Raw genomic sequence first — 14,432 nt, 5'->3', positions numbered from 1 at the left:
CTTGTTCCTCAACCAGTAATTTTCTCCACTGGGATACAACTACTTCAGATATCCCCTGCCAATTGGAATGTGGCTATCTGATTTCCATTTCAAGGCAATACATTTTTTGCAGTTTGACTGTTTGATAGGTAATACTTTATACCATGTTATACCTCTGTAGTATGTTACTACACTAGTGGAATATCTACATAACTACTCAACTATTAAATTACCATTGAACAACTCAAAATATTCCGTTTTGAACTACTTTAACAGGAGTGTTAAAAGAATGCCAATTGCTTGTGCTGAATTTCTCAGTGTAGGTCTCTGTTTCTCCCCTTTCATCTGTCACACGTTCCAGCCTTCAATTGTCCCCGCATTCTGAGAGAGTCCACACATATAATGGTCCTGACATGTCAGATATAGACTTCTGTTTTATCTCATGTGTAAAAAGGCATGCCTCCATCGTCTCTGGATCATCCCTCATCCTTTTTATAGGATCCCAGAAACAATTAAGTCACTGAGGCAGAAAACAGAGTGAAATGTGAGCCGTGTTATTAAGACCACTTATAGAGACCATTGATGATTTCTTGTCTGTGAATCACTTGAAATGAATAGAAAAAAATACATTAAAGCCATCTAAGCCATTCTTAATTAAGCTGCTCTCATTCCGTTGGTAACGACTAAATGAGAGATAAGGCCAGGAGGGAATATATACCATTATTATGCTTTACAAAATACTGACCTGTGCATTTCAGGCAGAGATACGAGTTTTGTAGTTCAAGCAGATGTTCACATTGGTTAGGTAACACTAACATTGTCCTGCATTAGAGCAGAAGTGGCAATTCTTTTTCAGTGATACGGTCAATAGCTGTGGTGTTTGCAAGGCCTGCAGAGGTGCAGGGGGAGTGGTGTCATCCTTATGGCTGTCTGTCCACGTTGTAAAGCAGTGGAGACTGATTGGTCATGTACTTTATAATTACCTAAGCATTAATGTCTGTGAGCAAAACTAATTGCTTTTCCCCATCATTTATCTTTCTAACAATAAACCCCCAGTAACGGGGGCTTAGCCTGCCATGCTTTTATTCAAATGTACAAAAACTGGCTTTCATTATCTTGGACCATAAGACAAATTGATGGAAGTTGTGTATAAATAGAAGACATCCAGTTTGCAGTATTTAGTGACTCTGTTACTGTGAAGTAATCCAGATACCAATTGCATTCAGTGTAGAATTGAAACATCCACAGAGGCGCTTCCAACTACACTGTCTTCTAGTACTAGATGACATTTACAATGGAATTAAAAGAAACTTTGACTCCTTGCCACCACATTAATAGGTACGTATTAGCCAAAGTGACTAAACACTGGGGTTGTACAGTAAGTAGTAAGCTGTTTGTGGATACACACAAGGGTTAGCGAGTTTTACTGACATGTCTTACATTCTGAAATGGCTCACGCTGTCAGCAGATGAGCTGAGTTGATATTTACACCCAAGACAAAGACACAAACATCTATGCGTGAATGAAAAAATTATAAGGTAGATCCAGTACAGTAGGCAGGGGCTGGCGTCTCGCATTGATCTTCCTGATGGGATCTGCTGATTTCTAATGAGCTGTTATTTGGCACAGTTACTCATTTAGATCACTAGCCAGTCTCAGATAGAGGCATAACTAGCCTACACTGGTGCGCTGTACTTACACACTTCAAACCCTTCCACGGCCATGCAGAGGCAGGCAGCCCTGTGATGTGGCTCACAGTTGTGCAGTGTAGGGGTAGATTTCCAAGGCACATGCTGTCTTCTTTCATCAGTGCATCTCTTAGCCCTGCTAGATTCAGAAAAAAAAACAATTGCATGAAGCTAAACGCAGAGGAATCTTTGAAAAAAAACATGAAACCCAACACAATTTTTTTTGTAGATTTTGTCATTCAGATGTGTTATGGTAGGTAGCATGCAATTATTAAAGGTTTAGAGTTGTCCCACTGTGTATAATGGGTGGTGTGACTAACACAGTCTTTTCACTGTGTTTTCAGCACGTTTCACATTGCATTAGCATCACGCTAATGCACGGGATGGTTACAGCTGAATTAGTAATGTTGGCATTTGAGGACGGCGGAAGCTGCATGCTACAATGCAGTAATGCTTTAATTGAAAGACCTTGTAGAATTAAATGTATGAAGTGAAGCCTTTCAAACAGACTATTACTTTTTCCATGGTTTAACCACATAAGCAATTGCTGCAAATGTTTAATTTTGTGTAGACTCCCCCCATCTGTTGTTGTAAATAGGTGCTTATAACCAACATACTGCACCCTCATTTAATATATTACTATAGCTAAACATATTATATCGCTTTTTTCTCAAATGCCACGCTCTGTAAATTGTGTTATGTTGATTCCCTACAGGATTAGAGTACTTTGGGGAGCTTGGATAATGGTTTAATTTATGCATAATTGTATTTTCTCGTTATCTTTATTGGATAAATACACCAATGGAATTACTCATATGCAAATAACTTGACCTCATGGTGCAGTGTCTGGTCCTTGTATTATTATTTTGTTTTCCATGATACTATACTATAACACTACTGATACTGAACAAAGATAATCCTAAAATGTTATTGTGTCAAATTAGCTGATTGAACACTGCTAGTTTACACTCCCCTGTCTGTCTAAAAGTGTATTGTCTGTATACCTGTTAATACACCTGTCAGGTGATTGAGCTGCAACAATTTAAATGGTATTGGCAGCCAAACAATGTCTCTTCCCACATTCTCAAGTTTTAGTCCTGGCTCCGCCCCATTGCCTGTCAAATTGAGTTAAAGCAAATACTGTAAAAAACACTTTGGGTCAATTTCACCACTGTACATTTGTAGAAAATAATGAGAGGACAGGATTTCTCATTGGAGCCAAGGTCCTATCGGAAATGTTCCAAAATTAAGATTTGAAAATGTAAATAAATACAATCCTGGACTGAGGTTACCAGCATTGTCTCTTTCTCTCTTTCTGGAGGGAATGGCACCAGACCAATGGGTATGGCCGATGATTAGACATTTTCAATTTGGTATTCAAGTACAATTAACAACTATAATCATACCTCTCACATTGCTATAATAGAGTCCTGGCCTGTATGAAAACAGAGATTAAGTGAGGCGATAATAAGACAGTAAATCAGACAATAAAGTCCTGTATCGCTGTACAATACAGCTGATAGTTTACCATGGGTTAATTGCTGATAACTTTGGAGGGGGAACCTTATTATGTCTATGTACCACAGTGGGGAGGGAGTACATTGTGGGGGGCTGGGCTGCATGGCGGTACTGTCACCATACACCGTACACCTTCTCCTCTCCTGTCCCCTACATCTAAATTAAAGACCCCAATGAAATGATTGAGGCTGTATGGTAACCGTGGCATCAGTCTTGCCCGGATATTGCTAGTGTTTGGGCTTGAGACATGGCCTAATAGAATGATGCTGAGACATTTGTTTATTTGTTTATCTGGATGCCCATTAGCTTTTGCAGAAGCAGTTGCTACTCTTCCTGGGGGCCACAAAAAACACAAAACATGACAAATAACAAAACACTGAAACACTGATAGGACAGTCACACACATTTAAAATACAACGATATACAAACAATGCAACTAACAAATAATATAAACAATGCAACAAAAAGATGATGTGTGTGTGTTAGAGTGTGTATGTGTGTTTGTGTCCCCTCACAGTCCCTGCCATTCCATTAGTTGTTTTTAAAGGTAATTTTGCTGTTTGCTTGAGTGTCATGGCTCTGTATAAAACTGTGCGTTGCCCTGAATTCATTTTGAACTTGGGGACTGTGAAGAGACCCCTGGTGGCATGTCTTGTAGGGTATGTACGGGTGTCTGAGCTGAATGTTATTTGATTATGCAGACAATCTGGAATTTTCATCACAGTAATATTTATCATAAAAACTTGGAGAAGCAGTCGTCAACCCTCAACCGGGAAAGTCTGGCATGCATGTTGTTGATGTTAGTTCTGTATGTGCAGTTAAGGGCAAGGTGTGATGCTCTGTTTTGAGCCAACTGCAGCTTTGCTTGGTCTTTCTTTGCTGCGCATGACCATATTACCGGACAGTAATCAAGATGGGACAAGATCAGAGCCTGAACAGCTAGTACAGTTGATTTTTGTGTAAAAAAACGCAGAACATCTTTTTCTAACAGACATACCCCTCCCCATCTTCACAACAACTTTGTCAATATGACTTGCCCATGATAATTGACCATCCAATGTTATACCTAGGAGTTTAGCTTCCTCAACTTGCTCAATGGTAGTGGTGGCTATTCAGCATGATGTGGCTGAGGTCCCTGATGATCTTCTTGGCCTTCGTGCGACACTGGTGTTGTAGGTGTCCTGGAGGGCAGGCAGTGTGCACCCAGTGGTACGTTGGGAGGAGGGGATGTGGTCTTTGACTAGCCTCTCAAAGCATTTCATGATGATGGAAGTGAGTGCTACAGGTCGGTAGTCATTCAGTTCAGTTACTTTCCCTTTCTTGGGCACGGGGATGATAGTGGATATCTTGAAGCAGGTGGGATAACAGCCTGAGTTAGAGAGAGATTGAAAATTGACTAGCATCATGTGAGGCGCGTGGTGCTGACTCGTTTCCCTGGCTGACAGCTGTCAAGAGGGCTGGGTGGAGCAGCTCGACCATAGAGATAGATAGAGGACCCATCTTTATAGCTTTGCCGTTATAATGTGCTTGACAGCATGGGCAGCGCCAGTGAGGCTACAACCCATAGGAATCCCCACCAAGTTGTCTACTTTGACTAATTTAAAATGTCGGAAGCATGGTGTAAACTCTCAATGGCGCTGCCCGTGCTAAAACAACCTTTTGGCCACTAGAGGCCTCTATCATTCTCTATGAGTTCGACCGACCGTGCCTCATCGGACAGCCCTCAGTGACACAGAGCAGGAAATGGTGCTTGGCTCTTTTGATTGGCTGCACTCATGTTGAACTGATGTTGAAATGATGTAGTGTGGCTCACTCTCGACAAGGCCAGACCCTTGGAGCAAATCAGAGTAATTAGTGCCAATTTTAGCTTGAAGTGATGATCATTATGGAGGACTGGGCCTGTAACCTTTCATGAAATGCCCTCTTTCTCTGCGGTTGATTCACCCTGTTACCCATTAGCAGATTTTCCCTGATTCAGGGATCACTGCAATGTGATCTTCAAGGTTAGCCGTTTGGCATGAGGTTTGTAAAAACTCTACAAATGTTGAAGGTCTCATTAACATTTAAAATGTGAATTTGGGAGAAATATCTTTCATGGTAATACTGGAGTAACACAGTGTGTTGAATATTGATGATACAGAGCATACACTACAATGACTGGCAGTTATTAATGTGACAAAATATGTGTCTGTGTATTTGATAATGTAAAATCACACTACATGTTGTTTTTAGTTTGCATACCTCTGTCCTCAATTCTTTCTAGTCAGCACCATTTCTCAGCTTGCAGATGGAACTGTAGTCTGCAGAACACAAGGACACCATAATAGTCATCACGATTTAAAGGCTCTCAATCCTCTACTGGAATTAAGCTCCATAAAGAACCAGAGCACTTTATAGCCAAAGCACTTCTGGAGAATATGTCGCAGGAGCAATATATTGTAGGTTGTGTGTGAAAAGACTTAGGACTATCTTGACATTATTGCGCTGATGCAACACTTACTGTTGTTTCAATGTGTTTTTTTTAAAACGCTTTTCCCTTTTTATGTTTACAATCATGGAAGTGGTAGAATCTGATTGTATTTCTGAATGAGTAATTATTTACTAGTCAATACTATAAAAGATCGTCTTGCTTTAAACAGAATTCAAACATATTTGTCTTGCCAGTGCATGTTAACTATCAGTGATGCATCGCCTAGCCACGCTAGCTCTGTCCAGAATGACTCTCTGTTAAGATCCACTATCCATGATGAGGGCGATGAAACAACGGAAGTGCCATTCATTTTGAATGGAGGGAAGTGAAGTGGGTGGGGGAACAATTGGGCGACGCGAGCATGGGCGAGGAAGCGTGAACAGGGTGGGACCTCAGTTGGGGAAAGCTGAGAGAGGAAGAGGTGAAGGGAGAGGGTCCACTCCCATCAAAATGTGAATACAGCGATAAGCAGACCGATAAGCAGACCACCTGCCTTCCCGCCTTTGGGACAACGACTCCTATTGTTAGGGCGGAGACTAGACCATCTCATCATTATATACAGTATCTCTGGCTTCCCCCAACTTAGGTCCTGCTCTGTTCACGCTCCCTCGCCCGTGGTCATATTGCCCAACGGTCCCCCGCCCACTCCGCTTCTCTTCCATTGAAAAGGAATGGCTTCAGTTGTTCCATCGCCCCACATCGTTTTCAGTTAATCAGCACCGTTAGACGTCATGTGGTGGCATTAGGAGGCTTGTTTTACCCAATCAGCAGTGGCCTGCATGAAGTTAGAGCCACTCAGTGCTGTTAAAGTGTTCTGTCAAAACGTAGCTCCACAGCCAATAAAGGCGTTTAAAGGGTTGTGAACCCGCCCTGATAGCTTCCAGAGCCACACATAAGACCCACAGGAAACTAGATCATTCATCTTCACCTGATCTGTGAAGTGTCTGGAATTATTCAACATCAAATTGAATAATAAGAGCCAGCTGCATGGTGAGAATGTGTCTCGGTGTGGATTCCTCTTACATCAATATTTGATGCCACTTCCATAAAGAGCAATCACAGCTAAATGCATTTGGAAAGTGCTACATGCGCTGCTGACGCAAGTTAGAGAGAATCCTAGTGACATCAGAGGGAAACGGGAGACATACTGCTGTGCGCATGGGGAGACTAGATGCAACACCGCAAGACTCTTGGCACAGCAACAATGGGCTCAATGGCATAACATGTCTGACTAGAATGAATACAATCCTTAGCTAGCTCAACTAGCTACTGTAAACAGCTTGTGTAGCTATTGAAATAATTAAGAGCCAGGCTTAGGTGTACAGTAGCCTACTGCAACGCTGTCACGTCCTCTTGGCTTCTCCTACATTAGTAGTGGGTCCCCAAGGCCTTAGTCATATTCATTATTAAATCACATCTTTACTGGTCAATCCTCTGGTCTCTATTGGCTGAAGCCTCTTATTTGTAATGCAGCCTTGTAGTATAATGGGCCTGCTGCCTGACATAATTTAATTAGCGCAACCTATGCTTTACTTGAGTGTGTCCCCCTCCCCTCCTCTTCCTGTTACCTATACAGGCAGATCCATAGTTGGATCTCCAAAGTCTTGCTCTGTAATTAATGTGATCTTGCTGGCTCAATTGATGGTCGCTGGACAGCCTCTCTGGAAGATCATTATTAAATAATTCAATAGCTCTAGTGGATGTACAGGTTTATATACTATATATAGGGTTGCTATTTTTCCACTTCTTTTTTTAATGTGAACATGTGGGGAGGCAGGTAGCTTAGTGGCTAAGAGCATTGTGCCAGTAATCGAAAGGTCGCTGGTTCTAATCCCAGAGCCGACTAGGTGAAAAATCTGTCGATGTGCCCTTGAGCAAGGCACTTAACCCTATTTGCTCTGGATAAGAGTGTTTGCTAAATGACAATTTTTTAAAATAATAAACTAAAACATGCTCTATGCATTATGATGTGTGTGTATAGTGAATGCTGTATAGGTTGTAGAGTCACCCTGGAAAGCATGATAGTGAATGAATGTGGTAAGGTAGTGACCGGCGGGAGATACAGAGGTGAGGTGATTGATAGAGATGGTAAGCTGCTTAGTCCTAAAGGGAAATGTGTAGAATAAACCATAGCCAGCATTATACATGGACATAGTTGTGTGTCTGTTGGAAATTTGTTGTCTGTTTTACAGTCGACTGTCTGTAGTTGTTGATAGTGAGAAGTGCCACGATTACTCCCTCTGATGATCTTCCGATATACCCACGGGTCTCATGATGGTCCGTGCTATCTGGATCCTTGGGACGTCCCTACCCCCATTGAAGTTGACATTTAAAATGGTTAAGGTTAGGTAAGGATTATGGGTAAGGGTAGGGTTTAAGGTTAGGGTTTAGGGTAGGGACGTCCTAAGGATCCCGGATAGCAATGCCCATTTCAGACAGTGAAACATTAGCTTTCTTCAGTGTAACCTTGTCCCCAGGATCAAGAGAGCCTGCTGGTGGATGAGATGATCTGTGTAACAGGATCTGATGTATCACCGGTAACAGCTGAGTAACTCCCCATTGTTCTTAAGGGTCTGACACCTAAGTGCCTTCTTTGGACGTTATTGGTTGACATGGTATAAGCAGCAGCCAAAAAAAGAGGTAATATGACTAAACAATGTGAAGTACAGGACTCTAAATGCTCTTGATCCTTTGTCAAAGGGCAATGGTGTAAGTGTCTCTCAGGTAAGGCCACATGGTGTGTGAGTTAGACCTGGCTGTACTCTGTCACAGATACAGTAGGTCTGATTGGTACGGCGATCTCCACAGGCCACTGTACAGTACCACACACCCCTTTTCAGTCCCTGGCTCTGCGTGCTTGCATGTGCCTAAGAGCATTGTCGAGAATATTGGATTGACAGCAACAGAAGGAATGCTGTTCGATTTCAGCCAGTGAAGCGTTGATTCGATTTTCATAACATGCTAATGAACCCCAGCCATCAAGAGTCATACATCATCTAGCCTGCTCTGTAAGCAGGTGGACCCATGTTTTCTGATACAGAAACAAAGAAAAGGGGGAATGGAACATGAAATTCGTTATGCAATTCATGTTATCACCTTGAGGCAAAGGGTCAAACCGTTCAGTCAAACGGGGAAATGTAAACTAGATTGATATATTTGTCTTGGCAATTAAATGACGCTCTGATGAAAGGCCATTCTTTATTAGGTCCATTTAAAAGGTGTGCTTTTCCCCTGGGCATGGTATGAGAATATAACCGTGCACACAGTTATGTCGTGTTTTAATTCCCCTATAGAGTAAAACTGGCCTCAATATTAATAAAGGCATTTTTTATTGTCCGGAAATTACAGATTAAGACAATTGTTTTTCAACGGGAGTCATATGTTTACGGATGATGGACAACAGAGATGATTGTCTGTCCATAAATGCACAATATGTCCGCCTTTTTACATATGAAGCTCGTTCGAAATAGATGACTTGAGTTTAACTTTTGACGGACAAAACGGACAATAGCTGAATACATATACAATTTCATTCGTGTTCATGCGTCTCTGTGTGGCCGTAGCCTAACAAGGCAGCTGGCAATCATTATTCTGACTTGGAAGACTGAACTCACCAACCATATGGCTTGTTGCTCTCACACTACCTGTCCTATCTTCAACTAACCTTTCCCCCCTGACCTTGGTCTATTGAACAGTAACTGTTCCTCTGAATCTATTGGCTGGTCACTGAGTGTCAGGCCTTGCATCCTTTGAACAGTGAACCCTTTGTTCCTGTGTTGAGCTCAGCATCTGTCTGTATGTCCAACCTATTGACTGTCTGTCTGATGTGATGTCTCCACAGGTGCTGCAGATGTACCTGCCCTTTTGTGGGATCGCCATCTCCAACGCACAGCTCTTCGCTGCCTCCAGAAAAGAGTATGACAGGAGTCGGGTAAGGGAAGCAGGCAGGGACAAGCCAAGGCAGGGTTGGGGTTGGAGAGTGCACTAGTATCCCAGTATGGTGTCTATACATCCCCATAGTGCAGCCCACCTCCTCCCCATTGCTGACACTAGTGAGGCTGGGTATTGATCTTTATGAGCCCACTTGCTGCCACTGCAGTGGGGATCAGGGAGCCGTGTACAGCCCTGCCTGGACCTCTCTGCTGGAGGAGGGGATGGGAGGAGGAGGAAGGGACCAGCAGTGTGCCGAGAGGGTCCAGGGTATAAATCTCACAGGAGGTGTCTAGAGACGCTCTAATGCTTGTCCCACATTGATCTCTGATGGGGCAGAACAAAATGAGAACAGAGACCAGCGAGAAGAGGGGAGAGAGATCCTCCATCATTACTCACTGGTTTATGCTCTCTGCTATTTCTTATTGAGTTGGTAGTGCTTTAGATAAAGTGTCTGATCTACTTTATTGTGGAACGGTGGCATATGATATTATCCTGACCCCTTATGTATTAGAAACAATTATAATTCTAGCGCTGTGAGATGAAACATCTCCATTGAAATGGGTTTGAGTATTTATTATTTGCGTCTGAAAGGTTATTTTATGTGTTGTGCAGTGGCTAGTTGACCAGACATGCATTGACTAATAGCAGCAGTAATGTCCTTGTGTCTGTGCTGTGACCTTTGACCTGCAGTCGCTCCTGGAGGTGGTCAACGACCTGTTTGAGGAGCAGACAGACCTGGAGAAGATTGTGAGGAAGATCATGTACCGCGCCCAGACTCTGCTCAAGTGTGAGCGCTGCTCTGTCCAACTGCTGGAGGACATTGAGTCACCGGTAGGCTCTTCTCTCGCTATCTCTCCTGACTGACTAGGGCTAGATTTCTATAAATAATTAATATCTTTCTGATGTATTGTGCTTTGTACTTGACAAATTGTTTGTGACTCCAGTACCTGAGGAGATGCTGGAGTGACATTTCCATTTGAAACAATTCCACCAGTGATGTTTTCTCTTTTCCTCCCACAGGTGGTGAAATTCACCAAGTCATTCGAACTGCTGTCCCCCAAATGCAGTGCAGACATAGAAAGCAGGTAAAGTTGGTGCACAGTTGTTCATCCCAACAGTCCACTCGTTTCCATGGAGAAATCCTCTGTCCAGTCTGGATTTACTGATTAATATATGAACACTTCACCACCTCATACTCTGTACCAAATCTCTGCCTCTGTAAAGAATCTCTTCATATTTATCAGATTCATCAAAAGACCCTTGGCTTAATTGGCCAACTTAAATACACATTTGACAAATGAGTTTGTGACATTTATGGATTTAAAGATTAAATTACAGCCCTTTGAAAGCAGGAGTTCTCTCTGCATGAGCTGCATACATGGTTCTGCATACTGACTGCAGCTCTTATTCTGTCACACAAATATTCCCATTTCCCTGTGCTCCTGACGTCAAGGCTCTCGACAAATAATCGCAGCTCCGCCTTTGCAGACATACACCGCCGGCACACCTGCGAAGTCTGCGCAAAGCCTCAGCTGACTAGTTATAAGCTCAAACAGTGAAAACTCTCTGGTTTGTTTCTTTTCTCTGTGGAACTTCTTAGAAAAAGAGAAGAAAATGTGGAGATTAAATATGGCGGAAGTGCTGTGGAAGTAATATGGGGATTGTAAATGGGGAAGGCCATGTTGTAGGAGTCCTCCTTAATTGGGGTTTGGAGTTTCTCTCTCCCGTGAGGCAGCGGAGGGGGGGGTGGGGAGGGGCTGGAAGGGGAGGGGCTGGAAACGGTGTGGGTTGTTTATAGATGAAAAACCTCACCAAAAGGATGACAAATTATCCTCCAGTCCTGTGCAGGCTACAACTGACAGGCCTACTTCAAGGTTGCAATGATAACTACTGCAGTAATTAAAAAAGCATCTTAGCATAATAATATAGTAATCAGTGAAATGTCAGGCTGCATGGCATGCCAGTTCAGCCTTTTCTGACAGGAGACGCATCACCTTTGATTTGTGTTGCTCTTATCATGTGAAGCGCACACTGCTCTCCCATAATGGCAGACAAATGACCATAGCCTGATTCCAAGTTATAAAGTAAACAGAAATGATCACCAAGTTCAAAGGAATATGTGTTTATGATGCCATTCCAAAAGGTTATTTTTGCATAGGGGATTGTGCAAGATTTATGTGTTTAATTAAGTGAATAAATCTGACGTCAAAGGCATAGGCTTTTTGAAGCACCTCGGAATTTCCATACCCTTGGGGAGAATAATGTTGAGGTACTGTGTGCTTCCATTGCTGGTTCTCTGGCAGCACCTAACGGGAGGCAGAAGAAGCTAGAGAAGCGATCACACTACTGAGGTTTACTCCCCACTGCGTCTGTGTGGGTTTTACATCCACATGGGGGAGATATCAGAGAGATTTCAGAGGACACAGTGTGTCTGTGTATCTATAACTTTAAAGTTCCTTGGCAATAAACAAGATGTACAGTATGGTGTTGTTAGGGGAAAGGCACAGGAGGCACTAGCTGCGAAATATGCTAATGATGCACCCTAACCTGAATGGGAAGCCTGTGTCGAGGAAGGAGACAATTCTCCCGCAGTGTGGGCGTTTACTGGAGAGGAAGACAATCACACAATTAACTTTTCATTACTTCAGAAGGTGCTGGAGAGCCTTATTGATATCCATGAGACATTCATTAAATACAAATCATACCAAAAAAGGAAACAACAACAAAAACAACAACAACAGATGTGCATGTGCCTGAGTTTGAGATGTGAAAAAGAATCCCTTTTCTAAGATGATAATGACGACGGTTGTTAATGGGCAGACACCAAACAAACCAAACAATCCTACCCACAATGGAAGATTTGCTCCTCTCAGTGAACATTCATGTGACCATGGTCAATCTCCTCCTCTTCTCCACTGCATGTCAATAATTAAAATGACCCAAATATTTAACTTTCTCTCTTCTCTTCCCTTCCCTCCACGTCCGTGTGTCCCTGTAGTTTTAAAGACAGCATGGAGAAGTCCTCCTACTCTGATTGGCTCATCAACAACAGTATAGCAGAGTTGGTAGCGTCCACTGGTCTGCCCGTCAACATCAGTGACGCCTACCAGGATCCCCGGTTTGACGCAGAGGTAAAATTATCCCCTCTAGAACTACACTATAATATACGGTATATATATATAGTGCCTTCGGAAAGTATTCAGACCCCTTGACTTTTTTCACATTTTGTTACATTACAGCTTTATTCTAAAATTGATTAAATTGTTTTTTTTCCCCCTCATCAATCTACACGCAGATATTTTACTCAGTACTTTGTTGAAGCACCTTTGGCAGCAATTACAGCAGAGTCTTCTTGCGTATGACGCTATAAGCTTGACACACCTGTATTTGGGGAGTTTCTCCCAATCTTCTCTGCAGATCCCCTCAAGCTCTGTCGGGTTGGATGGGGAGCGTTGCTCAGGTCTCTCCAGAGATGTTCGATCGGTTTTAAGTCCTGGCTCTGGCTGGGCCACTCAAGGACATTCAGAGACCTGTTCCGAGACCTTAGGTTCGTTGTCCTGTTGGATGGTGAACCTTCGCCCCAGTCTGAGGTCCTGAGCACTCTGAAACAAGTTTTCATGAAGGATCTGCCTGTACTTTGTTCCGTTCTTTGCCTCGATCCTGACTAGTCTCCCAGTCCCTGCCACTGAAAAACATCCCCACAGCATGATGCTGCCACCACCATGCTTCACTATAGGGATGGTGCCAGGTTTCCTTCAGACGTGATGCTTGGCATTCAGGCCAAAGAGTTCAATCTTGGTTTCATCAGACCAGAGAATCTTGTTTCTCATGGTCTGAGAGCTTTTATGGGCCTTTTGGCAAACTCCAAGCGTGCTGTCATGTCCCTTTTACTGAGGAGTGGCTTCCGTCTGGCCACTCTACCATAAAGGCCTGATTGGTGGAGTGCTGCAGAGATGATTGTCCTTCTGGAAGGTTCGCCCATCTCCAGAGGAACTTTGGAGTTCTGTCATCGGGTTCTGACCATCGGGTTCTTGGTCACCTCCCTGACCGAGGTCCTTCTCCCCCGATTGCTCAGTTTTTCCGGGCGGCCAGCTCTAGGAAGAGTCTTGGTGGTTCCTAACCTCTTCCATTTAAGAATTATGGAGGCCACTGTGTTCTTGGGGACCTTCAATGCTGCAGAAATGTTTTGGCACCCTTCCCCAGATCTGTGCCTCGACACAATCATGTCTTGGAGCGCTACGGACAATTCTTTCGACCTCATGGCTTCGTTTTTGCGCTGACATGCACTGTCAACTGTGGGACCTTAAATAGACAGGTGTGTGCCTTTCCAAATCATGTCCAACCAATTGAATTTACCACAGGTGGACTCCAATCAAGTTGTTGAAACATCTCAAGGATGATCAACGGAAACAGGATGCACCTGAGCTCAATTTCGTGTCTCATATCAAAGGGTCTGAATACTTATGTAAATGAGGTATTTTCTGATTTTATTTCTAAAAACCTGGGGTATTGCTGAGGATTTATTTTTTATTTAATCTTAGAATAAGGCTGTAACTGAACAAATTGTGGAAAAAGTCAAGGGGTCTGAATACTTTCCGAAGGCACTGTATATACTGAGTTTAGGTGCTTACTGTACAGTATATACATTTACTGTATGTATTTTAATGAAAACCGAAACCATTCAGCAGCAATATTTATGGTTAAAGCCTAATAAAAGACTCAAACAATATTACACCTTTGATCATTGGTATGCTGTCACATTATTATGATTATGAATTATATATGATAATATCCATTTGATTTGGCGCCGAGGCTTTTCTAGCTGATGTTTGAGTTCCCCTCTC

At 42.9% G+C, this 14,432-nt stretch overlaps 1 protein-coding gene across 1 annotated transcript in view; it reads left to right on the top strand.

The window, feature by feature from the left end:
• pde11a (phosphodiesterase 11a) overlaps nt 1-14,432 on the top strand; it is a 74,982-nt gene that overhangs the window by 4,147 nt on the left and 56,403 nt on the right. Inside the window, exons 3-6 of the mRNA XM_041844281.2 lie at nt 9,497-9,586; nt 10,279-10,419; nt 10,609-10,673; nt 12,587-12,719. Of these exons, the coding sequence (XP_041700215.1) occupies nt 9,497-9,586; nt 10,279-10,419; nt 10,609-10,673; nt 12,587-12,719 (429 nt within the window). The remainder of the gene's footprint in view (nt 1-9,496; nt 9,587-10,278; nt 10,420-10,608; nt 10,674-12,586; nt 12,720-14,432) is intronic.

The sequence above is a fragment of the Coregonus clupeaformis genome, chromosome 23, assembly GCF_020615455.1.
Source record: "Coregonus clupeaformis isolate EN_2021a chromosome 23, ASM2061545v1, whole genome shotgun sequence".
In the NCBI taxonomy this organism is placed as follows: domain Eukaryota; kingdom Metazoa; phylum Chordata; class Actinopteri; order Salmoniformes; family Salmonidae; genus Coregonus; species Coregonus clupeaformis.
The sequence above is the reverse complement of the archived record's forward strand: the minus strand, read 5'-3'. Positions and strand labels throughout refer to the sequence as shown.